This window comes from Labrus bergylta, chromosome 19, assembly GCF_963930695.1.
Source record: "Labrus bergylta chromosome 19, fLabBer1.1, whole genome shotgun sequence".
NCBI classification, from domain to species: Eukaryota; Metazoa; Chordata; class Actinopteri; order Labriformes; family Labridae; genus Labrus; species Labrus bergylta.
In genome coordinates this window covers 905177-932554 of record NC_089213.1, presented here as the reverse complement: position 1 = coordinate 932554, position 27378 = coordinate 905177, and the positions used below count along the sequence as shown (strand labels likewise).

At 38.7% G+C, this 27378-nt stretch overlaps 2 protein-coding genes and 1 long non-coding RNA gene across 3 annotated transcripts; all 3 read right to left on the bottom strand.

Moving 5' to 3' along the window:
* Positions 1 to 497: 497 nt before the first annotated feature.
* LOC114921792 (zinc finger protein 665-like) lies at positions 498 to 6709 on the bottom strand. The gene is made up of 2 exons (XM_065948219.1): positions 6156 to 6709; positions 498 to 4163 (listed from the first exon to the last, which is right to left on the bottom strand). Exons 1-2 carry the CDS (start codon positions 6206 to 6208, stop codon positions 1910 to 1912), a joined length of 2307 nt encoding a protein of 768 aa, XP_065804291.1. The 5' UTR covers positions 6209 to 6709; the 3' UTR covers positions 498 to 1909.
* An 822-nt stretch (positions 6710 to 7531) lies between these two features.
* Positions 7532 to 15896, bottom strand: LOC110002767 (zinc finger protein 345). The gene is made up of 2 exons (XM_029282288.2): positions 15456 to 15896; positions 7532 to 10382 (listed from the first exon to the last, which is right to left on the bottom strand). Exons 1-2 carry the CDS (start codon positions 15506 to 15508, stop codon positions 8540 to 8542), a joined length of 1896 nt encoding a protein of 631 aa, XP_029138121.2. The 5' UTR covers positions 15509 to 15896; the 3' UTR covers positions 7532 to 8539.
* Positions 15897 to 23409: 7513 nt separating this feature from the next.
* Positions 23410 to 24630, bottom strand: LOC136177088 (uncharacterized). Its single transcript, XR_010664747.1, has 2 exons — positions 24560 to 24630; positions 23410 to 24023 (listed from the first exon to the last, which is right to left on the bottom strand). It is a non-coding gene; the product is annotated as an uncharacterized lncRNA (long non-coding RNA).
* Between the last annotated feature and the right edge of the window lie 2748 nt (positions 24631 to 27378).

Genomic DNA, 27378 nt, shown 5'->3' with positions numbered 1-27378 from the left:
GGACTTTTCTTATATTCAGGTCAGAGCTGTGATGATCAGCTGATAAGAACCTCTTTTAAAGACTTCTCCACTGCAGGACATGAACAGACGAGAACGAGGATAGAGATCATGTTTTCCATTTCACTAAGCTGAGAGGAAAGGAAGTATGAAAGAAAAGTTCAGTCCAAGTCCGCCTGTGAGACGGTCCTCACTTTGACTATGAGCCGTCCAATCAGCTCGCAATAACCATCATTCATCAGCCATTTAATGAACATATGAGGCCCATCACCTGAAGGGCTGCAGCTCAGGGAATCTGGAGTTACGATACATGACGTACGTGTCTAATCCGTATAGGCTCCGCCCTCTTGTCTTGCAGGTTCCTGTGGATCATTGGTCATCAAATGTTTTAGTTTGGGAACATTTTATTTTTATTGACCAGTGCCAAGAAACGACGACTTGTTCAGTTACTAATAAATGTTGTAGAAATGGAAGCACTCAAAAATATCTCTGGAAGGCAGTTTGAGTGACAGTTCAGATCTTTATTTAGAAATACAAATATCTGTGTTTTATGTGCAGAGGAAACTGAGATTTAATCAAGTTCATCAGTCAAACAGATTTTCTATTTTTCATATTTAATAACCACCTTACGCTGCTTTTATTCCCCTTTTTGAGAGAACAAAGAATTCAGGGAAATCCTTCTGATTCAAATGTTTCAAACCATCGCAGAGTATACATCGCCCCAACATTTCACTTTGTTTATCTTCCAGGAGTAAACAAAAGATCGATCATGCACAAGATATTGTAAGTTAAATATTTTCTCGTCCAGCCTAGGGAGGGAAGGAGATGCAGCATATACATGACCCTCTCCTTCCTCACCCCCGAGGAGGACTAAACAAACGGATATGAAGCCCCCCGATACATGAGAGGGAGAGTAAATGACAAAATAACAACTCAAACACCGATAACAAAACTATCTCATCTGAAAAATAAACAAAAAGTCTCTAACTCACATCCCCAACAGAAAAGGAGAAAAGGAGACTCTCTCCGACACGTCTCAGGACTGCTTTTAGATGCAGAACAATGAAGAATGCTTTTTACAGTATTTACAAACTCCAGGATTTTGACCGACGCCGTCATCTACACCACACAGTCACATTGTGAGAGGATGAAGGCTTAACATCAACATAATCTTAACATTATTGTTTTGTCTTTTTTATCCTACTACAATTTTAAATCTTCTTCTCCTATGTATTTATTTTAATATCTTATTGCTTTTATGTGTTGTATTTCATTTTTATATATATTTTTTAAATTCTTATTGGTGTGCATTAGTCTCTCAATGATTTTATAAACTACTTTTTCGTCAATAACTTTCTGCACTTTTGTAAAGCACTTTGAACTGAAATGTAATGTGTCTGAAAGGTGCTACAGTATATAAATAAAGTTTGATTGATGATTGAAGGCCAGGTAAGTCTGTATCTGCAGTTCAACTACTAAAAGTGTCATCAGCTCCTGTCCAATCACAAGCGAGCATGTGCCGTGCAGCAGAGAAAAAGACACTTAATTAAAAAAAAATGGCACCTAATCACACATTACAATATAAGACTCATCTGTGAGTTTTGTCTCTCCAGAGGTTACAAGAGGCGGCTGTGGCTCAGTGGAGTCAGCCCCATCTCCATCGGAAGGTCAAAGGTTCAATCGCCAGATGCTGAAGCTACATGTCTGATATGTTCTTGGGTAAGACACTTAACCCCAAGTTGCTCCCCCTGCTTCATTGGTGACGTGTGAGTGTATGAATGGATGAGTTAATACACTGCAGCCTCTACCATCAGTGTGTGAATGTGTAGGTGTGACATGCGGAGTAAAAGCACTTTGAGAAGTGAGAAGACTAGAAAAGAAATATACAAGCTCAAGTCCATTTACCATCTGGTCAGTCTTCACTCCCAGAGTCAGAGAAGTCCTCAGTCTTGACCTCAACCTTAATATCAAAATGTCTCTCTGGATCTGAATTCCTGTCCGCTTCTGGTCCTCCACAGTCCTCTTCATCGACTCCTGTTTCAGAATCACTTTTCTCCTCTGATGTTTTATTTGGTTGAAGCTCTGAAGCCTGATGTGAAACACAGTTGTGTCTTTGTAACTGGGTGGGCCAAGAGAAGCGTTGGTCACAGACCCTGCAGCTGAACGGTTTCTCTCCTCTGTGATGTGCCAGGTGTGTGGCCAGATTAGACTTGTGGTAAAATATTTTATCACACTCGGAGCAGCTCAACGGTTTCTCTTTAGAGTGAATTAACATGTGTGCAGTCAGATAATACTTTTGGTGAAATCTTTTGTCACACTCGGGGCAGCCAAACGGTTTCTCTCCCGTGTGAACTAACATGTGTGCGGTCAGTTTAGATTTTTGGAGAAATCCTTTTCCACACTCAGTGCAGCTAAAGGGTTTCTCTCCTGTGTGAACGACCACGTGCCGGGCCAGACAAGACTTCCGTTTAAATCCTTTACCACAGTCAGAGCAGCTGAACAGTTTCTGTCCCGAGTGAACAACCATGTGTGCAGCTAGTTGCCCTTTCTTTGAAAATGTTTTACTACACAGAGAGCAGCAGAAGGGTTTCTCCTTTTGGTGCGTTTCCATGTGGTGAATCAGATATCCCTTTTGTTTGAAGGATTTGCCACACTCAGAGCAGCTGAAGGGTTTCTCATTTAGATGAATTCTCTTGTGCTGAATTAGATTTCCTTTTTGTTTAAATGATTTCCCGCACTCGGAGCAGCTAAAGAGTTTCTCTTTTAGATGAGTTCTTAAGTGTTGATTTAAATACCCTCTTTGACTGAAGTTTTTACCACATAAAGAGCAGCTGAAGGGTTTCTCTCCTGTGTGAGTTCTCATGTGTTTGATTAGATCCCGATTTGTTTTCAGTGTTTTCCCACACTCAGAGCAGCTTTGTGATTTCTTATCAGTCTCTGAACTGTCGTCTTTAAAAAGATCCAAACTGTTTATCCCAGACTGTTCTTTTATCTCCCTCCGATCATCAATGTCATCGGGTTCAGAAGAGTCTTCGGTCTTGACCTCAATCTCTACTTGCAATTGTCCCTCTGGACCTGGGTTCCTGATTGGTTCTTGTCTAACACCATCCTCTTCAGCCTCGTCAGCACTTTCTGCCTCTCCTGTCTCCTCATTCTGGTTGAGAAGCTCTGAAGCCTGATCTAGGACACACTTGTGTCTTTTTAGCTGTATATGCAAAGAAAAACTTTGGTCACAAACCCTGCAGCTGAAGGGTTTCACCTCGCAATGATTTGCCAGGTGAGGTGTCAGACTGCAACTGACTGGTTTCTCTCCTGAAGGAACCAAAGTGTGTGTAGTCATGTCAGACTCTTGGTGAAAGCTTTTATCTAACCCAGTGCAACTAGAGGCGTTTTCTTCTGAGTGAGCCAACATGTGTCTAGTCAGATTAGACTTTTGATGAAAACTTCTCCCACACTCAGTGCAGCTAAAGGGTTTCTCTCCTGTGTGAGCTATCATGTGCCTGTTCAGACAAGACTTGTGTTTAAATGTTTTGTCACAGTCTGAGCAGCTGAACAGTTTCTGTCCCAAGTGAACAAACCTGTGTGTGCTCAAATGAGACTTTTGGCGAAAACTTTTACCACACTCGGGGCAGCTGAAGGGTTTCTCTCCGGTGTGAACTCTCATGTGATGGATTAGACTCCGATTCTTCTGGAACGTTTTCCCACACTCAGAGCAGCTGTGTGATTTCTTTTGTCTCTTATCTTTAAGGAAGTCCAAATAGTTTAACACGGACTGATGTGCCGCTGTGTCCCTCCAATCATCACTGTCGTCAGTCTCATGTTCAAAAGAGTCTTCAGTCTTGTGCTCAGTCTCTGGATGTAAACGTGTCTCTGGATCCGGGTTCCTGCCTGGTTCTGGTCCTCCACAGTCCTCTCCATCAGCTCCGGTTTCCATGTGTTCAGCTTGTCTCTGATGAAGCTGTGAGACCTGAGGTTTCTCTTCTTCATCTTCACTCTTCACAATGACAGCAGTGAAAGGGAACTCCTCTTGAAGCTGCTCTCCCTCCTGACTGCTCCACAGATCCTCCTGTTCCTCTTTAATGCGTCGGGGCTCGGTGTCCTCCTGGTCCAGACTGGGGATCCACGTCTGCCGCTCAGGAGGAAGCTCTCCAGCAGCTGCTGGAAGACTGCAGAAAACACCAAAATACAACAACACATGTGATGAAAAGTGTTCATACTTAATCGGTGTATAACAGTTTTGATCTCTGGTCAATAAAGGATGTAGAGTTGAAACAGGGCGGAGTTAAAGGGAGGGAGATTAGGTCTACACTTTGTCACAGGTGGATGATAAGTCCATCCTGTTGGATCTGTGGACCCATTTGTACGACTGTGATGGAGACAGAATATTATAAACACTGGGTCCTGGTAATAAAAAACTTTAACGTACAATGTGTAGAATTTCATGACGATGTTTACATTAAAATATCTAAATTAATTTAAAATTGACTACCCTATCTTATATATTTTATTTTGTTGAGTTCTTACATTCCCTCAAATTTCCAACAGTTATCAAAGCCAGAGAAATGTGTAATTTTATAGCTGTAACAGGCTATAGCTTGTCGAGTAGCAGAGAGAACTCCCATGATTCCCCGTCAGCCTCGATGTCATCTTTTGTTATTGTAGTATTGATTGAGAGCCCCCTAGTGGCAGAATATAAATATTGTATCTTTAATACCAGCTTAAGTTTATGCAAAAACCCCATTTCCAAAGAATTCAAGACGCTGGTAGACAAAGTGTGTGTGTGTGTGTGTGTGTGTGTGTGTGTGTGGAGCTCCCGCTGTGACTGGGACACCAAGGTTACAGCGTGGTGGACACTCTTCAGACCTCAGCACAGTTTGACACTTTGTCTCACGTGAGCTTGCGCCCAAAGTCGGCGACGGTGTTTCTGAATCTGGTGATTTCCACACAGTCATGTCTGTTTTCTGTTTTCTGTTTTTTTTAAATGCAGTGATGTCAGCAGGCCTGAATGTTGGTTTTTTTAGCCACTTTTACCAAGAGGGTTGCCACTTGGTAAAAAGGATAAATAAAAGATATGCATCCAGAAACAGAGGTGCACCTGTTCTGGAACTGTCCCCCCCTTCTTCTGGAAAGATGACGTACCCCGTTAATATCTTTGATAACATTTACTCTGAACTTTCTCTTTGTTGTAAAAATTACTGCTGTTTCCATAACAACAGTAAAAAACATACAAATATGATTATACCTATTAAATGTTTTGATTCTTTGAAGGAGCAGTATGTAACTGTGACCCCTAGTGTTTAAAATGGGTACTGCAGTCTAAATTCTAAACATCATAGAGAGCTGTCTCCCCTCCCCCTCCTCTCTAGAGTGGATGCTCACTCAGGTCACCATGTGGTGGACTCTGAAGCTTCAGTGTTTCTCCAGCTCTGCATGGGTCTGTAAACCTTTCTGTGTTCTAACCTCTCTCCATTTTTCAAAAGCATCTCCAATATTGATCCTAGTTTGAGCACGTTTCTGCTCGTGGAGCTTATTAGAAACATGCAGAGGCTTTTTAGGTCGGGTACAATCACTTCTATCTGAACCACTTCTCTTGACCGCTTCCATCACTGCAACACCTGTTGACCTGATAACTGCTCTCATATCTGACAAACCGAGGGGCGTCCAAAACGGGCCGTTGGGGGGGTCTTAAAAGCGCCTACCTTCTCTGGTCCAAACAAATCCAGAGCATTCAGGAGCAGAATCTAAAGTTAGAAGGAGGACATACTGGCTGCTGCATTGTTGTTAGAGAAGCCAGCACTTCAACATAGCATGTTTCCTTAATGATCAGAGAGTAAGATACCTTTATCATCTCACTCTCTACACAGCTCACTGATTGGTCCTTTAATGATCAGATAGTAAGAGACCTTTATCATCTCACTGATTGGTCCTTTAATGTAAACAACAAATCCACAAAGATAAATGTTGTTCCTCCAAACCTTAGATCATGTTTTTATTAGACAGTTCCCCTCTCTCTGTTATTAACATGTTAAAATAACAATTAAACTGTTTCCGGTCGTGACGTCACCGTAACGTTTAGACTCGAGCCGCACTTCTTCTCTGCCTTGTGTTTAGTAGAAAGAGGGGAGGTCAGTGAGAGGAGGAACAGAAACAGAACAAACCTGCTCTGTGTTCGTGAAGCTGAGAGCTGAAAACATCGTCCAGGAGTTTCCATTTCCGGTCTCTCTCTCTTCTTCGGATCCACTAAACAAACCGGAAGTCTCTTCAGCAGCCGCGGATAGTCTCAGGTTGACACAAAGACACTGAATAATGTCTGCGCCAAAAAAACACGATTAACCCTCCAAACAGAAACTCTGTCCCCCGGCTAGCATGCTAAGCTAGGCTAAGCTAAGCTAGCTGTGTGGTCTATGTGGAGATGAGTCAGAGCTGAGACTCTGAGATGAACATAAACAAACATTCAGAGGTTTATTCAGACATACGGAGGCTCTGAAGGATCATTCCTGCTGCTGCTTGACACTCAAAACAAACACGACCCTCCTTACTGTTACGACCCGCCGCCATTTTGCTAAATACTTCTTCTTCTGCTTCTTCTTCGTGTTTTACTGAAGTTGGCATCCATCACTTTGGTGCATTACCGCCACCTACTGTTCCGGAGTTTTCTTGTTTGGAGGTTTGCACCCATGAATGTCGCATTTCTCACTTCTTCATCCTGAACCAATAAATCACATTTGGGTGATTCCTGATCAGCTGTTCCTCCAGCTGTTCCTCCAGCTGCCCCCCCCCCCCCCGTGTCTCCTCTTTGCACAGACTTACAGCTGTCCTTAGTCATGATTGGTTCACCCTTTATACAGAGAAGTGGCGCCCTCTGCTGTTTGAATGTATTTTTGCATTTAAAGGTCCAAACCCAGAATCTGAGACGATCACACTTTTTCTATCAACACCTTTCTTATAATCAGAGCTGTGATGATGATGATGATGATGATGAGCAGCTGATAAGAACCTCTTTAAAATGTTTTTAATATGGAAACATTTTTATTCGCCCGGCCTCTCGGCAGAAACACAAATAAAGCCCTCCATACTTTCTCCTTTGAAATCAAAGCTGCTGCATGTTTGTGTGTTTGCGTCTGAAATGAGTTTCCTTAGAAGGGTTTCTTGGCTCGGCCTTAGAGAGAGGGGGAGGAGCTCAGGGTAGAGCTGCTCCATCAGGCATCTGATCAGGATGTCTCCTGGACGCCTCCCTTTGGTGGTCGTCAGGGAAACTTACCTGGGAAGAGACCCCCCCCCCCGGGGGGGTAGAGCTCGATGGAGGGGTTTTGTATCCCATCAGACCTGGGAACGCCTCAGAATCCCCCCAGGAGGAGGAGGAGCTGGAAAACGATGCTGGGGAGAGGGGAAGCCCGGGTTGACTTAGTGTGCCTGCACTCACCAGCGGTGAAGATTCTCAAAGCATCATCTAATCGTTGTTTCCTGTTTCATGCAAAGAAATGATGATGTGGAAATGGAAGCACTCAAAAAGATCTCTGGAAGGCAGTTTGAGTGACAGTTCAGATCTTTATTTAGAAATACAAATATCTGTGTTTTATGTGCAGAGGAAACTGAGATTTAACAGCTTGTCTGTTTTCAATAGTGACATCCTTACGCTGCTTTTATTCCCCTTTTTGAGAGAACGAAGAATTCAGGGAAATCCTTCTGAATCAAATGTTTCAGTGGAAATCATTCAAAGGTCAAACCATCGCAGAGTATACATCGCCCCAACGTTTCACTTTGTTTATCTTCCAGGAGTAAACAAAAGATCGATCATGCACAAGATATTGTAAGTTAAATATTTTCACGTCCAGCCTAGGGAGGAAAGGAGATGCAGCATATACATGACCCTCTCCTTCCTCACCCCCGAGGAGGACTAAACAAACGGATATGAAGCCCCCCGATACATGAGAGGGAGAGTAAATGACAAAATAACAACTCAAACACCGATAACCAAACTATCTCATCTGAAAAATAAACAAAAAGTCTCTAACTCACATCCCCAACAGAAAAGGAGAAAAGTGTCTCAGGACTGCTTTTAGATTCAGAACAATGAAGAATGTTTTTACAGTATTTACAAACTCCAGGATTTTGACCGACGCCGTCATCTACACCACAAGCTTTGCACGCCACAGTCGCACGCCTGTCCAATCACAAGCAAGCATGTGCAGACAAAAACAACAAAGAAAATCGCAACATTACACTACAGGAGTCATCTAACTGGTTTCTCTCCTGTCTGAGTTTTTGTCTCTCCAGACTTGATAAGGGGCGGCTGTGGCTCAGTGGTAGAGTCGTCCGTCTCTCAACTGGAAGCTTGGAGATTCAAACCCCAGCTCCTGCAGCCACATGTCCGACGTGTTCTTGGGATTGACACTTAACCTCAAGTTGCTCCCGCGGCTTCATCAGCAGCGTCTGAATGTGTTTGAATGGTGTCCAATTACCATTTACAAGCTGAATGTATCTGGTCTCCTCCCAATCATCTCATTTTGTCTTCCCTCCCAGAGTCAAAGAAGTCCTCAGCCTAGACCTCAACCTCAATGTCAAAATGTCTCTCTGGATCTGAATTCCTGTTTGCTTCTGGTCCTCCACAGTCCTCTTCATCGACTCCTGTTTCAGAATCACTTTTCTCCTCTGATGTTTTATTTGGTTGAAGCTCTGAAGCCTGATGTGAAACACAGTTGTGTCTTTGTAACTGGTTGGGCCAAGAGAAGCGTTGGTCACAGACCCTGCAGCTGAACGGTTTCTCTCCTCTGTGATGTGCCAGGTGTGTGGCCAGATTAGACTTGTGGTAAAATATTCTATCACACTCAGAGCAGCTCAATGGTTTCTCTTTTGAGTGAACTAACATGTGTGCAGTCAGATAACCCTTTTTGGCAAATCTTTTACCACACTCAGTGCAGCTAAAGGGTTTCTCTCCTGTGTGAACTCCCACATGTTTGTCAAGAAAGCACTTCCGTTTATATACTTTACCACAGTCAGAGCAGCTGAACAGGTTCTGTCCCGAGTGAACAACCTCGTGTGCAGCTAGCTGCCCATACCTTGAAAATGTTTGATCACACTCAGAGCAGCTCCATGGTTTCTCTTTTTTTGAGTGAGACAACATGTGTGCAGTCAGATAACTCTTTTGGTGAAATGTTTTGTCACACTCTGGGCAGCTGAATGGTTTCTCTCCTGTGTGAACTAACATGTGTTCAGTCAGATAACACTTTTGGTAAAATCTTTTACCACACTCAGGGCAGCTAAAGGGTTTCTCTCCAGTGTGAACCACCACGTGTCTGGCAAGACAAGACATCCATTTAAATCCTTTACCACAGTAAGAGCAGCTGAACAGTTTCTGTCCCGAGTGAACAACCTCGTGTGCAGCTAGTTGCTTTTTCTTTGAAAATGTTTTATCGCACTTAGAGCAGCTCCATAGTTTCTCTCTTTTTGAGTGAACTAACATGTGTGCAGTCAGATAATACTTTAGGTAAAATCTTTTGCCACACTCAGTGCAGCTAAAGGGTTTCTCTCCTGTGTGAACTCCCACGTGTCTGTCAAGACCAGACTGCTCTTTATATCCTTTACCACAGTCGGAGCACCTGAACAGTTTCTGTCCCGAGTGAACAACCATGTGTGCAGCTAGCTGCCCTTTCTTTGAAAACGTTTTACTACACAGAGAGCAGCAGAAGGGTTTCTCCTTTTGGTGCGTTTCCATGTGGTGAATCAGATATCCCTTTTGTTTGAAAGATTTGCCACACTCAGAGCAGCTGAAGGGTTTCTCGTTTAGATGAATTATCATGTGTTGATTTAGATACTCTTTTTGACTGAAGCTTATACCGCATAAAGAGCAGCTGAACGGTTTCTCTCCTTTGTGAGTTCTCATGTGTTTGATTAGATCCCCATTTGTTTTCAATGTTTTCCCACACTCAGGGCAGCTTTGTGGTTTCTTATCAGTCTCTGAGCTGTCGTCTTTAAAATGATCCAGACGGTTTAAATGAGACTGTTGTTTCATCTCCCTCCGATCATCAATGTCATCAGGTTCAGAAGAGTCTTCAGTCTTGACCTCAATCTCTACTTGCAATTGTCTCTCTGGATCCGGGTTCCTGCCTGGTTCTGGTCCTCCACAGTCCTCTCCATCAGCTCCGGTTTCCATGTGTTCAGCTTGTCTCTGATGAAGCTGTGAGACCTGAGGTTTCTCTTCTTCATCTTCACTCTTCACAATGACAGCAGTGAAAGGGAACTCCTCTTGAAGCTGCTCTCCCTCCTGACTGCTCCACAGATCCTCCTGTTCCTCTTTAATGCGTCGGGGCTCGGTGTCCTCCTGGTCCAGACTGGGGATCCACGTCTGCCGCTCAGGAGGAAGCTCTCCAGCAGCTGCTGGAAGTCTGCAGAAAACACCAAAATACAACAACACACGTGATGAAAAGTGTTCATACTTAATCGGTGTATAACAGTTTTGATCTCTGGTCAATAAAGGATGTAGAGTTGAAACAGGGCGGAGTTAAAGGGAGGGAGATTAGGTCTACACTTTGTCACAGGTGGATGATAAGTCCACCCTGTTGGATCTGTGGACCCATTTGTACGACTGTGATGGAGACAGAATATTATAAACACTGGGTCCTGGTAATAAAAAACTTTCAGTTAAATGTACAATGTGTAGAATTTAATTTACATTTTTTCATTATAATATCCAAATTAGAGGTGTGGCCCTGATTTCTCACTCTATCCACTATCCTATCTCTACAATAAAAGGCACAAAAATAAATCTTTAACTTGACCTGCGGGGGGGGGGGCAGACACTGAGTGTGTATATACTGTATATACTACCAATATAATGGTAGGGGAAACACTTGTAGGCTAACAGAGGGATTTGTGACAGAAAACAACATCAATTGAGTCCTGGTCCTGGTCTTGCTGACTTTATGAGCAGAGTCAGCTGGTCCTGCAGGCTCAGACCACAGTGCTCCGCTGCAGGCTGAAACGGCTTGACTCGGTGTCTCTTTAGCCGACCGCAGCTCGGGTTAGCATCTTCATCACAGGTAAAGGTGTGTTTAAACTGATGCCTCGCTGTCTTAAGTCCAGGATAACTAAAAGAAGGGGGCTGTGGCGTTGACTCGGGATAAAGTGAGCGGCTGTAAACACAGTAGAGTCCCGACAGTATCACCGCTAAGTGCACCTCCGCTTAAGATGAGAAACACTTTCTACTTCTGACAAGTTCTTCACAATAAAAGTCCCCTGCCTATCTGTAGTTGTAGTGCTTTTAATGTGAAACATTCATAACAGGAAATGGGGTGTTTACAGCAGTAGCAACTTAACACAACTCGTGTGAAATAAAAAGAAACAAAACTAACCCTGAACAAAGCTCAAAGCTAAAGACTACAACGTCCTGAGAAGAGAACACACAGAGACTTCAAAACATAATACTGTCATCTAATGAAATAAACTTATTACCTATACTGTAGGCTACCTCTATAATGTATTATAGCCATCGATGGCTCCACAGTGCTCCCTTCCCCCCACATCCGTAACCTTGGTGTTATCTTCGACCAAACCCTCTCCTACGACAAACACATTAAACAAATCACCAAAACAGCCTTTTTCCACCTCAGAAACATCGCCCACCTCCGCCCATCACTCTCATTCTCAGCTGCCGAGACCCTCGCCCACGCATTCCTCACCTCCAGATTAGACTATTGCAACAGTCTCCTCTATGGTTCACCATCCAAATCACTCAAGAAACTTCAATACATTCAAAACTCCGCTGCTCGTCTCCTCACACACTCCCGCACCCGAGATCACATCACCCCCGTCCTTCATGACCTCCACTGGCTCCCCATCCCCCAGCGTATCCACTTCAAACTCCTCATCATCACCTACAAAGCCCTTCACAACCTGGCTCCCCTCTACCTGTCTGAGCTCCTCCACCGACACACTCCCACCCGCACTCTCAGGTCTGCGGATGCAAACCTCCTGCCCCCCCCCCTGCAGGACCAACCTTCGGTCCTGGGGGGACAGGGCCTTCTCCATTGCAGCTCCCACCCTCTGGAACTCTCTCCCTAAAAACATCAGAGACTCCCCCACACTCACTTCCTACAAGAAATCCCTCAAAACTCACCTTTTCATCACCGCCTACAACCACTGACTCCCCTCCCCCTACATTACTTCTTCATTGTGCTGTCCTCGTCGTTTTTTGTTTTGTTTTTATGGTTTTATATTTTGTCAAAGCGTCTTTGGGTTCCTAGAAAAGCGCTATAAAAAAACAATATATTATTATTATTAATAATTTTAACTTACAATGTAAAGATATTGATAATGACATTGTTGTCTAAATTTTACAAAAGGAGTTCATATTTGTCAGACTGTTTGTGTTTATGGAAAAGTAGACGTGTGCAGTAAAATAGAAAAGTGAGGAGAACAGAATAGAAGAGTCACAGCTGTACTAACGAGAACCGACGGCCAACGATCTCACTGGTGTGTCAGAGCCTTCAGCTGAGCGAGCGTAGCGCTTTTACAGGTCTGACTGTGTGTGTGTGTGTGTGTGTGCAGGTCTGACTGTGTGTGTGTGTGTGCAGGTCTGACTGTGTGTGTGTGTGTGTGTGTGCAGGTCTGACTGTGTGTTTGTCTGACCATGTGTGTGTGTGTGCAGGTCTGACTGTGTGTGTGTGTGTGTAGGTCTGACTGTGTGTGTGTGTGTGTGTGTGTGTAGGTCTGACTGTGTGTGTGTGTAGGTCTGACTGTGTGTGTGTGTGTGTGTGTGTGTAGGTCTGACTGTGTGTGTGTGTGTGTGTGTGTGTGTGTGTGTGTGTGTAGGTCTGACTGTTTGTGTGTGTGTGTGTGTGTAGGTCTGACTGTTTGTGTGTGTGTGTGTGTGTGTGTGTGTGGAGCGACACCTCATGGACACTCTTCAGACCTCAACAACTCGGACCCAAAGTAGGAGACGGATTCTGGACTAAAGACTAAATCCACAAAGCTGAATGTTGATCCTCTAAATGTTTTTATTAGACAGCTTCCTCTCTCTGTTATTAACATGTTTATATTTATCTCTGTTATTAACATGTTTATATTTATATCTCTGTTATTAACATGTTTATATTTATATATCTGTTATTAACATGTTTATATTTATATCTCTGTTATTAACATGTTTATATTGTATCTGTTATTAACATGTTTATATTTATATCTCTGTTATTAACATGTTTATATTTATATATCTGTTATTCACATGTTTATATTTATATCTGTTATTAACATGTTTATATCTCTGTTATTAACATGTTTATATTATATCTCTGTTAATAACATGTTTATATCTCTGTTATTAACATGTTTATATTATATCTGTTAATAACATGTTTATATTCTCTGTTATTAACATGTTTATATTTTATCTGTTATTACCATGTTTATATTTATATCTCTGTTATTAACATGTTTATATTCTCTGTTATTAACATGTTTATATTTATATCTCTGTTATTAACACGTTTATATTTATATCTCTGTTATTAACATGTTTATATTTATATCTGTTATTAACATGTTTATATTTATCTCTGTTATTAACATGTTTATATTTATATCTCTGTTATTAACATGTTTATATTTATATCTGTTATTAACATGTTTATATTTATCTCTGTTATTAACATGTTTATATCTCTGTTATTAACATGTTTATATTTATATCTCTGTTATTAACATGTTTATATTATATCTCTGTTATTAACATGTTTATATTTATATCTGTTATTAACATGTTTATATTTATCTCTGTTATTAACATGTTTATATTTATATCTCTGTTATTAACATGTTTATATTTATATCTCTGTTATTAACATGTTTATATTTATATCTCTGTTATTAACATGTTTATATTCTCTGTTATTAACATGTTTATATTTATATCTCTGTTATTAACATGTTTATATTCTCTGTTATTAACATGTTTATATTTATATCTCTGTTATTAACATGTTTATATTTATATCTCTGTTATTAACATGTTTATATTTATATCTGTTATTAACATGTTTATATTTATATCTCTGTTATTAACATGTTTATATTTATATCTGTTATTAACATGTTTATATTTATATCTCTGTTATTAACATGTTTATATTTATATCTCTGTTATTAACATGTTTATATTTATATCTGTTATTAACATGTTTATATTTATATCTCTGTTATTAACATGTTTATATTTATATCTGTTATTAACATGTTTATATTTATATCTCTGTTATTAACATGTTTATATTTATATCTCTGTTATTAACATGTTTATATTTATATCTGTTATTAACATGTTTATATCTGTTATTAACATGTTTATATTTATCTCTGTTATTAACATGTTTATATTTATATCTCTGTTATTAACATGTTTATATTTATATCTCTGTTAATAACATGTTTATATTTATATCTCTGTTATTAACATGTTTATATTTATATCTGTTATTAACATGTTTATATTCTCTGTTATTAACATGTTTATATTTATATCTCTGTTATTAACATGTTTATATTCTCTGTTATTAACATGTTTATATTCTCTGTTATTAACATGTTTATATTTATATCTGTTATTAACATGTTTATATTCTCTGTTATTAACATGTTTATATTCTCTGTTATTAACATGTTTATATCTGTTATTAACATGTTTATATTTATATCTCTGTTATTAACATGTTTATATTTATATCTGTTATTAACATGTTTATATTTATATATCTGTTATTAACATGTTTATATTCTCTGTTATTAACATGTTTATATTTATATCTGTTATTAACATGTTTATATTTATATCTCTGTTATTAACATGTTTATATTTATATCTGTTATTAACATGTTTATATTCTTTCTCTGTTATTAACATGTTTATATTTATATCTCTGTTATTAACATGTTTATATTTATATCTGTTATTAACATGTTTATATTCTTTCTCTGTTATTAACATGTTTATATTTATATCTCTGTTATTAACATGTTTATATTTATATCTGTTATTAACATGTTTAGATTCTCTCTCTGTTTTCTACTTTTAAATGGATTTCCCAAGCCCTTAACATTCCATGAATGTATTTTCATGTCTGACATGGTAACTGCTGCACATTAAAATAAATAACCTTTAAAGTATGTAGTTGGCCACTGATTTTATTAAGTAACATAAATAAAACTAAAAAAGAGAAAACTAAAAAAGAAGAATTAACCCACAAATAACATAAATCGTGATAGTCGAGGGGAAGGTAAGGGGAGAGAAGGAAAAAATGTATATTTCATGTTTAAAAACAGAGAGTGACAAAATTACAAACAATAGAACTGTTTCCGGTCGTGACGTCACCGTAACGTTTAGACTCGAGCCGCACTTCTTCTCTGACTTGTGTTTAGTAGAAAGAGGGGAGGTCAGTGAGAGGAGGAACAGAAACAGAACAAACCTGCTCTGTGTTCGTGAAGCTGAGAGCTGAAAACATCGTCCAGGAGTTTCCATTTCCGGTCTCTCTCTCTTCTTCGGATCCACTAAACAAACCGGAAGTCTCTTCAGCAGCCGCGGATAGTCTCAGGTTGACACAAAGACACTGAATAATGTCTGCGCCAAAAAAACACGATTAACCCTCCAAACAGAAACTCTGTCCCCCGGCTAGCATGCTAAGCTAGGCTAAGCTAAGCTAGCTGTGTGGTCTATGTGGCGATGAGTCAGAGCTGAGACTCTGAGATGAACATAAACAAACATTCAGAGGTTTATTCAGACATACGGAGGCTCTGAAGGATCATTCCTGCTGCTGCTTTACACTCAAAACAAATACGACCCTCCTTACTGTTACGACCCGCCGCCATTTTGCTAAATACTTCTTCTGCTTCTTCTTCTTCTTCTTCTTCTTCTTCGTGTTTTACTGAAGTTGGTGCATTACTGCCACCTACTGGACTTTAATTACTAATCCCTATAATAAAAAAAAGACTGAGGAGATGATTGGGAGGAGACCAGAGAACAACAGTTAGGATCCAACGAAGAAGAAAAATATTTATAATGGTAATAATAATAATAATAATAATAATAATAATAAATAAAATTAAAATAAAATAAAATAAAATAAAATAATAATAATAAATAAATAAAAATGATATCAACACCATCCACCTTCCACCTCAGATTAATGATGGGAGTCCTGTTCAAAGAGACTTACAAAATAACTTTTTCTTAACTAGTTCATTTTTTTTTACCACTATGCAATGTTTTTGTTGCAGGTCGTCCAGTACTTGCACTTCAGAGCTCCGTCCACTAGAGGGAGCCACTATCACTGATGATTCCACATCCAGAGAACAAGGAAGAGGGAATATTGGACTCCGGACTGGACTGTGATCTGTAATCTGTGACCTGTGACCTATGACCTGCTATCTGTGTGGGGATAGTGATCTAGATAATCAAAGCTGTTTCTGAGTCTGTACCTTTAAATATGTAAATGAGCTGCGTCTGACCACGCCGGTACTCGGTGCTTTCTCGCTCCATGTCCTATTGTGTACAGTGAGAAGGCAGACTCAGAGGGCAGAACAAACACCTAGCTGTGGGAGTGTCACCCACCTGGGGGAGGGGCTACTGCCCTTTGTGATGTCATGAAGGGAAAATCTCCAAACGGCCTGTTTGAGCACACATTTTCTGAAAAGTGGAGCAGGCAGAAGACGGAGAGGATGGACTTTTCTCATCATTGGGGGGTTTGTAGACGGACTAGAGACACGTTAGAGTTAGAGGAACATGGAGAAGTGATTCAATTCAGACCTCAAAAGAAAACTAGACTTTAGTGTTAAATCTAAAATCTTTTCAGTTTTTGTGCGGCTGCGACTCAGGTTCAAACTCATTTTCTCTTTATTTTCCTGCTGTGACCATTAATCTGACACCTACGATGACTCAGCCGTCTCAGCACACACCGACAGAGAGCGGAGAGTCATAAAGAGGTGAAAAAAGTAAAATTACAGCTGTGCTTATATTTTCAGACACATATTGTGGAGGGCCACTTCTTTACTGCTCCCCTCCGTTTCTCCTTCAGAAACATGTTAATAACTTGGAAATGTGTTTAACCTTCATGACGGTCTGACTGCCTCACACTGATCTATTTTTAGCAAAGTTATTGCTTTTAAAAATCACAGCGAGTTCATCCTGACGTTTCTGCTTTGACTCTCCTGATCCACCGACCTGTCCTCATTCTGCTTCCAGAGTTACAGTAAGAAGATTTGGTAACACTTTATATTAAGGTGCTTGTAATAAGCATTAATAACAGGTAATAAGTCACTTATAAGACCTTATTAGAGTCTTTTATATATAGTTTATACTTATATATATAGTCTCTTTATATACCATCATAAACATTAATAAGATGTTTATTAACATTAATAAGACTTCATGAGTGTTAATTAAACTATAATTAATTTATAATTGGCTTGTAAGATATTAATTAACACAAAGAAACTTGTTTATAGACCACTTATCAATGTTCATAAGATGTTTATTGATAAAACTTTATTAGGTTCATATTAATGCCTTATAAAGGTTAATAAATACTTTATTATGCACTTAATAAGAGTTAATAAAGCTCCTATGTAGGTACTGGATCTAAAGTGGAAACACTACTAATAAAGATTAATAAATACTTTATTAAGCATTTATTAACAGCTCAGTGGGAACAGGGTCCAACTTTCAAGTAAACACAGAAACAAAAAGGAGGTCTATTGAACTTCCACTCAAACAGTTTTTGAAAAAAAAAATGCTAGTACAAATACAAGTATTATCTTTAAGGTTAACTGTAAACAACATTATGAAAACATTTGGTGTGTCATAGCTACCAACATATCTGATCAAATTCAGGGGAAAAGCATAGTTGTTTTTAACCCTGGTATTGACAAAATAACCAAATTATGTACTTGAAAACGGGAAACATCCAAGTGCACCAGAGTTCGGTTCGCCCTGTGAGAACGTGGTCCGAACCAAGTGAGGGAAGTTAACCAAAATGCAGTGCATTGTGGGTTAAATTTGGCCACCTGTAAACGATGTCAAATAGGTTTGCTGAGTGTGGCTAACGTTAGCATCGCTAACAACAGCCTTCAGTCCTCCTTACAGGTTAAAGTATTCATGCCTGTGCTAAATGTGGTCACACCTTTTTCTCCATTTTATAGATCAAACTACTGCCAAACTGCGTAGCGCTATTGGATGCCCTTCTTCCACTGTCCTGTTGTTTACTTTCAGGTCATAGCGCAGCATTAGGCCAGATTGCAGTATAGCCACTGACTCAGGCAAGACTGATTCTTTATTGAATCAGGTTTATTGAATTTTTGGTGTCATGGTTTGGTCGACACATCTTTAAAAGATAGAAATTCCTTAAACCAAAGTGTTAAATGGTAAAGTTGGCTAATTGGTGACTCACAGCTCTACCCAGCATCCCTGTTTACTGGACAGTCACAGCGGATAGCTATATACCTCTATCTTAAAGGATGACACCAACCCCTTTGCACAGTTATTTTCAGCTTCTTTCCTGTGGACGGAGGTCCAGCTGGCTGAAACTCTCCATAGACCAACCGCTCACTACGGCCACATCCAGAACCAGGCAAGCCTCCAAGGCCAGTCTTAATTTGCTTTCTACAATACAGGGATAAAGAAATGATACTACAGTCTGCAAAGAAAATGTCAATACTTCTGGGGAATGCTAAATTCACCATCCGCCAAGATCTGTCTGCAGAAGTTCGCCGAAAGCGCAAGGACTTCGATCGGGTGATAAAAATGCTCATCGAAAGGAGTATGTTCCGAGGGTTTGCATACATCCATCGTCTTCGTGTTCTTCATCAAAACAGTATCGTCTTTTTTGATGATCCAAAAGAAGCAGAAAACTTCGTCATGCAGCTGAAGTAAGTCTCATTTAGACTATAAAACTCAAAACCAAAAGTGGAGGTAAAACTTGATTATTCTACTCCCTTCGTTATGACTGTTAAGACTTATAGGGAGAGGGGAATTGTGAATTTAAAGTGGACACTTCTGTTTAGGTAGCTGGTTCACGCCTTCGTTATTTTTACAGGTGTTTACTTCCTGCAACAATGAGTGACGAGAGACGGTCGATACCATGGTTGAATGTCGGAGCGGAGGGAGGAGGGGATTTTGCAAGACGGTGGCGATAGCCCGGCTTAAATTAGTAGAATTTTTTTTCCTTCTCTCCCCTTACCTTCCCCTCAACTATCACGATTTATGTTATTTGTGGGTTAATTCTTCTTTTTTAGTGTTCTCTTTTTTAGTTTTATTTATGTTACTTAATAAAATCAGTGGCCAACTACATACTTTAAAGGTTATTTATTTTAATGTGCAGCAGTTACCATGTCAGACATGAAAATACATTCATGGAATGTTAAGGGCTTGGGAAATCCATTTAAAAGTAGAAAAATACTAACCCTTCTTAAAAAAGACATAATTGATGTTGCCTTTTTACAAGAAACATATCTGTCAGACAATGACCATATGCAATTAAAAAGGGATTGGTTTGATCAGGTTTACTTTTCTTCATACAAAACTCATAGTAGAGGAACAGCTAAACATCCCTAAACAACAAACAAGTAAAAACATCCCATTCAAACTGCAAAAGTCAGTCACAGACCCAAATGGTAGATTTGTTTTGATATCAGGTTCTATGGAAAACCAGTAACTTTTTAAAATGTCTATGCCCCTAACATCGATGTACCAACATTCATGTCTGACATGGTTCTGCTCTTTAATGAAAACTGTAAAGGATTTGGAGTGATAGGTGGAGATTTCAATTGTAAATTGGATCCTTCTTTGGATAAATCTCATCAAACTAAAGGCTACAGCTCCAAATCCTCAAAGGTCCTTAATGGCTTATGCGCAGAATGTGGCCTCACTGATATATGGCGTGAACAAAATCCAAATGTTAAAAACTATACTTTTTTCTCAAATGTCCATAATTCATATTCACGAATAGATTATTTTTTTGTCCACTCAAAATACATGCATATGGTAAAAGATTGAGGAATAAATCCAATCATAATTTCAGATCACGCTAGAATTTATTTAACTATTCATTTGGAATATGAAAAACATATTTTTAACCGATGGACATTTGATACTTCTTTACTTAACGATAAAGAATTTAAATCCAAAATGCAAGGGTGGATTGCCAATTACATAAGGGAAAATAATGATCCCCTAATAGAGTCCAATATCATCTGGGAAGCTGCAAAAGCCACTTTGAGGAGACTAATAATTTCATATATTTATTTTAAAAAACGGGAAGAAAGGAAGCAAAGACAAGAACTTGAAAAAGAAGTAGGTAGATGTGAGGCACTCCATAAGACCGCCACCACAGAGTACAGTTTGGGACAACTGATAATGGCTAGAGTTAAATTAAATCTTAACATTTCAGAGGAAATTACCAAAAAAATGAATTATATTAGACAAAAGTACTATGAATTTGGCAATAAACAAAGTAAATTACTTGCCCATCAACTTAAAAAAAGAGCAATCAGAAAGGGTTATAGCTGAAATTCGCTTGGAAGACAGTAAGATAGATCATAACCCAAAAGAAATTAACAAAGTTTTTAATGACTTTTATAACAAACTCTATGAATCCGATAGTAGTTACTCTCAAGAAGAATTGGATAATTATCTCCAAAGCATGAATTTACCTAAACTTTCTGAATTAGATCAACAACACCTTAATTCGCCATTCACAGAAGCAGAAGTTTGGGCTACAGTTAAATTAATGCCGACAAACAAAAGCCCAGGGCCAGACGGTTTTTCAGACAAATTTTATAAAAGAATTCTGGACTGATCTTCAGTCAATTTTTATGCCAATGATTAATCACTTCTGTCAAAATAAAATACTCCCCAACTCCATGAATTATGCACATATTAGTGTGTTACACAAAAGTGGCAAGGATCCCTTAAATTGTTCCTCATATAGACCTATTAGTCTTCTTGATCATGATTATAAGATTATTATGAAACTATTAGCAAAAAGACTCAAATCTAATCTACCTAAATTAATAAATCCGGATCAATCAGGTTTTATAAAAGGGAGATATGCTGCGGACAATATAAGGAGACTTCTGAATACAGTAAATCATTTGGACAACTGCCGGAAGCCTTCTCTGCTCCTATCCTTAGATGCAGAGAAGGCTTTCGATAGGGTTGAATGGAATTTCCTTTTCTCTGTTCTTCATAGTTTTAATGTGGGCCTTAATTCCATCGAATGGATCAAATCAATTTATAAAAACCCCAAAGCGGCCGTCATCACTAATGGTGCCCCCTCTGAGTACTTTTCTTTGACCAGAGGGACAAGACAGGGGTGCCCATTGTCACCCTTGCTTTTTGCAATGGTGGTTGAACCATTGGCGTCATGTGTACGAGACTATATAAACATTAAAGGATTAAAGATTGATGATAACGAACATAAAAAATTGTTATACGCAGATGATATAATTGTATATATAACAGATCCAGAAAACTCAACATCACATTTATATAGTACAATAAAACAATCTGGAAAATACTCCGGATACAAGATACATTTTAACAAATCTAATGCTTGCCTCTTGCATATGACTCCAACAGAAAACATGTATAGGTCCTATCCTTTCCAATGGACGCCTGGTGGCTTTAAATACCTTGGAATAAATATCACACCAAAATTAGACGATCTATTCAAAGAGAACTACACCCCTCTGATAGATAAGATAAAAGCAGATTTATGTAAGTGGTCAACTCTACCATTATCTCTGTTAGGAAGAATAAATGTTATAATAATGAATGATCTACCAAGATTTAACTTTCTTTTCCAAATGTTACCATGTTATTTATCTGCAGCATTTTTTAAACCTTTAAACAAAGACATTTCTAAATTTATCTGGTCCAATAAGAAACCAAGGATTAGTTTCACAAACCTCATGAAACCAGAAAACATGGGGGGTCTTGGTCTCCCCAACCTCCAGTATTACTTTTGGTCAGCTCAATTACGTAATTTAATATCATGGTCACTGGGGAGACAGGACTCATTGTGGGTCCAGATGGAGGCCAATTTTTTTGATCCCTTGCCTTTGGACTCCCTTATATTTATGAAACAATTTAATAGGATAAAAAACATGGATCAGTTGCTTCACTGTCTTCAATACGCTTGAAAAGACTGTATTAGGACACTTGGTTTCACTAACTATACTTCTATGTATTCTCCTATCCATCAAAATCCTGATTTGAAAAAACATATAACATCAATTAATATAAATGTAGTTTTGGCATAAAACAATTTAGAGATTTGTTTCATAAAAACTTCATCAATCATTCATTGACTTAAAAACTGAATATGGCGTCCCGGACACAGATTTTTTAAAATATCTACAGATTCGGAATGTTGTTGGATCACTAATCAAAGAAAAAAAGTTACGCTTTGGATTATCAGAAATGGAGGATACATTAATTTCCTCAATAACAATTAAAGGTAAAATTAGCGAAGTACATGGTATCCTATCTACAACGGGTCATTCATGTTTTCTAACTTTATTAAATATCTGGGAAAAGGACCTAGGGTTGTTTTTAAATGAAAATATTTGGTCAAACATTTGTGAAAGAATACATTTCCCATATACAAGTAACAAAATCAAGGAAGCTAATTTAAAGTTAATTCATAAAGTCTATCTCACCCCAATAAAGATGCATAAAAACTCAGAAGATAGCTCACCAAAGTTTTGCACGTTTTGGCAATGTGATGTGCTGAAGGACTATTCATTCCTTTACTAAATCTGTTTTGGAAATGGAATTTGATTTAAACCCTTGTCTGTATTTATTAAATGACTCCCCAGATTTTCAGTTAGATAGAAAAAAAACACAGAATATTAATAATTATAACATAATTTGCCAAGAAAAGGAGATTACTTTTTTGGAAAAATGAATCTCTGCCAACCTTTAAGTTGTTTTTGGATCAACTGTCACAATTTTTACCGTTAGAGAAACTAACTTTGGAAAAATGTAACCGTGGCCATATTTTTCAGGACTTTTGGCTTCCATTGATCTGTTGCTTGGAGAAATTTTCTAAAGGTTGTCATCCATGATAATGCAATGATGCTATGATGTTATGATATTTAATTATTATTATTTCTTTGTTTAATTCCCCCCTTTTTTTGTCTCGTCTTATTATTTTTACTATCATGAAGGGTATTATTAGTATTACTGTTGGGATTGTTTTTGCTTTCTTTTTCTGTGTCTGCATGGAGGCCTATGTATGCAGACATGCATGTATGCAAGTGTTCATGTTGGTGGAGGGAAGGGATATACTGACATTCTATGTACAGTTTGTTGATCGTTGTATACCCATCCCAAATAAAAAGAGATATAAAAAAAGGTATAATCTCTACAGGTTATTCCTTTTATCATAGAAACCAACCAACTTTAGTTCTTCAACCTTTGATAGCAGATCAGATCAAATAGCACTTCTAAACATTTACAAATGTTTTTACCGCTTGTTGGTAAAAACATTTCCACCCAAGAATGTACAAAAAAAATCATTTGTCCTTCTTTTGCTGCATTTATCATTTATCGGTCACTTTTCTCAGTATTTTCAGATGCAATAAACGTATAAAATCCGGTAATTTACACATTTAATGAGGTGATCTTACTGTGGTAACACAAACATTTCAGAAAAGATCTGTGAGACAATGTCCAAATATTTCTTGGAAGCTTTCAGAAAACTCCCGACCTCACAGCTTTACAAAGAAGTCTTTTTCTCAGTCTACGGACCCTTGAAGGGGGCAGGGGTCACCACCGATATTCAATAGGTTCTTCTGCATGACTTACAATGTATACTGTACTTCCTTTTGGTAGTCAATGTTAATTGCATACAGCAGACCCATGAGCATAGCTACCATATGCTACCAATAGTCCTTCATGCCATGCTGCTTGATCTGATGCTCCAGGACGACCTCATCTTCTATCACCAGGAGGATGCTGACGTTCATATGCTTTCTGTCTGTAGATTTACAAAAAACAGAAAAAATAGATATAGCTGTAAATTGTTTGTAATACTCTCTAAGAAACAACCGGCAGATCCCCCATAATCCTTCACTCTGTGAGTGAACTGAGCACAGACACAAAATATGGCAGCGCCCAGTAAGACCTCAGGGTTTCTCTCTTCCTGCAACCCTACCCTGTGGTAACACTTAGGGGAGTTTACAGTCAGCTGAATCAGCGCGTAGAAAACTTGACATAACATTGTGACAAAGTGGGTGAGAAGCTCTTCTATTAATCACCACTTGTCACTGAAGTCTTTATTTAATATCAAATCACATCATTGATTACAGTTGTGTATTTAGCTTGAATTTATTTGTGCTTGTGTAAAATTGCAGTACTTACTGCTATCCCGGGTTTGTTTGTGTTAGCAATAAGTTTCAGTTCACATCAAAGCATAAATTAACTTAAAGCAAACACACAGTCTTACTTTGTTCAGTCATTTTTATTTAGTTTCTGGAACTGCGAAGTATCTTTGATTGTCTTATCCATACTTACCTCTGTTTGTTCTTTTGTTCAGTTTCCCACGTGGTTCCATGCAGCTAAAAGGGGATAGCCCAGCACTTCCTGGGTATTTATCAGATTGATGATGTTATCTCTGACATCACTGGGACAGACCATTTTGAAGGGGTTTTATTTCTGAGAAATGTTTTCTTTCTAATAATTTCTTTCATGTTTGAGTAACTGGTAGAATGTAATTTAATTATTGATAGTTAATTTAGTTGAGTAAATGATCTGAGGTTAATTTAAGGGTTTATGTAGATTTCTTTGCTTTAAGAGAAAAGTGTAAACCCACTACTTGAGTTGTGCTGCACACAGCTGCGGCCATTTTGTTAATGGGGCCATCTATAAAGTCAGGAGACGTGTGCGCTTGCATGAGGAGAGGTGAGGACATGCTGCCTTTGAAATGTGTCTTAGTCTGATTTAATCATGAAGTAAGTTTGTTTTCTTTTCGTCTGGGTAAGGACACTCTGAGTCTTTAGGACCTTCACTTGTGGTTCGTGATTCACTGTTGGCCCGATCTGGCCGTTCATGACTTTAAACTCACCAGAGTGCGACTCAGTCTCCATGGTGACGTATGTATCAGTGATGTAAAACATACTGCATCTGTGATTTATACAGAGAAATGGGACTCAAATAATGATGGAATATCTGTTTCACAGCCAAGACAAAAGCGGCATGAGCATGAGTACACTGACTACACAAGACGACTGTCAGGTATTTGTACAAACCCTTTTAAAGAACTGTGATTTTCACGAGGCTGTCCTGAACTCCACATAAAGCTTTGATGATTTTTCAGATCAACTCACTGCAAATACGATTTCTGCCCTCGATGGCTGTTTGTTACTCTGTGGACATGTCTTCAGTCTCCTGTCTCATCCAGACAAAAATGAACATGGTAAACAATCAACATTTATTACAGTGGTAAATGGATCTTGCATGCATTAAATGTAAAGATTTCTTCACATTTAAGTAACATATTTAACTCCTGATTTTGCACATAAAGACGCCATAGTGCCAACATGCTCATCCTCAGTTGGCTCAAAACATCACTTAATACATGCTTCAAACAGGAGCTTCTTGTTGTGCAGATCTTGTTTTTACTTCCCTTGCCTGCTCAATACTTAAGAATGTGATAAAAGTTTTAACATACTAAGCGGTTTTTGTTTTTCTATTGTTTTTTTGTTTCTCAACAATAGTTGACAAGAGCAGGGCGGCTGTGGCTCAATTGGTAGAGTCGGTTCAATCCCCAGCTGGCCAAATGTCCGATGTGTCCTTGGCCAAGAAACTTAACCGCAAATCGCTCCCGCTACTTCATGGTGGGAATTAAATAGGATTAGTTACTTCTGATGGATGATGCTACATAGCGATCATCACTACCATGTGTGGTCTAGGTGGGTGTGACATGCGGTGTAAAAGCACTTTGAGTAGTTGGAAGACTAGAAAAGCACTATATAAGCTCAAGTCCATTTACAATTTAGCCTGTTTCTTCTGTCATCGTCAGATGCTTCACAGAGGGTTTGCCTGAGAACAGGTACTTTACTTTATTTGGATGCATTTTGTTTCTTCCATTTTTAAATATTTTTTATTAACATTTTGTGTTCACACTATATTATAAAATGCCCATTGTGTCACAAATGCTAATCTTCTTTGTCCAGATGCAATCATAAAACATTTAAAAACCATCCCTGGGCCATCTGTTACAATTTCTGCTCCCTGCCCTGTTTGATATTGTTTGTTCTGTTACACTAATATTTCTTATAAATAAAAATAACTAGAGTTATTACCATTTTATTCATGTTTGTTTAGAAGTATTTTTAAAATAAAGAAATTGAGTTTAATATAACAATGTATGCCAGATTTCTTTAAGTCTATGAATATTGTCTTTGGTGGTCAAACTGTCTGCAACATAAGGGTCAACCAAAATTGTTATGGCCGGCTCTATGTCTACAACTTAAAGGTCACATATTATGCAAAATACACTTTATCATGATGTTCTTACTCTAATATGGGTCCCTAGTCTGTCTACAAACCCCCCAGTTATTAGCAAAGTAAATCCTCTTCTTTTGCCTGCTCCACAGGGGTTACTGCAGCTAGGTGTTTGTTCTGCCCTCCGAGTTTGCCTTCTCACAGTAAAAAAACTTGGGCATGGAGCGAGAAAGTCCACTCAAAGAGTCACGTCCTGTTTCAGAGAGGGTCGGGGTCAGCTGCAGACACAGAAACAGACTGTTCTGAGCAGATAAGATAATATCTGCAGATATTGTCGGCTGGCTGATTTATCGGTCGAGCTCTGGATGATAGTGCAGCCTTTACATGCGACTGACATATAACCACATAGTCTAGTCCGAACCAATCACAGTTAAATGTTCACATGCTGAATGAAAGCATTGCTTGTCTGCATAAATAAAATTTTATTCTGACTATAGCGATGCAACTGCACTTACTTGCACAGCCCTATAGCCTACCCTGACCTTTGTTTTAATTTTGTTCTTTTTAAGGAGGATTATTATGATTCGAAAGAGGTGGAGAATCTCAAGTCCCTGGTGTCTCACCTCCTGGACCTGCACAAGAAATATGACTGCAGCTATTCCCTTTCAGTCTATGAGAAGGTGTGTCTTTCATGAAAAACTCATTTTACGATATACAAATGTATGACGGAGGATTAGGGCCACGCAAAAAAAAAAAAATCTAAAATGAGATTAAATTTGTAAATCTACGAGCTTAAAGTCAGACATTTACGTGAATAAAGCTGTAAATTTATGAGATTTAACGATGCCCAAATCCTCCGTCGTACAAGTGTATAAGATTCAAACAAA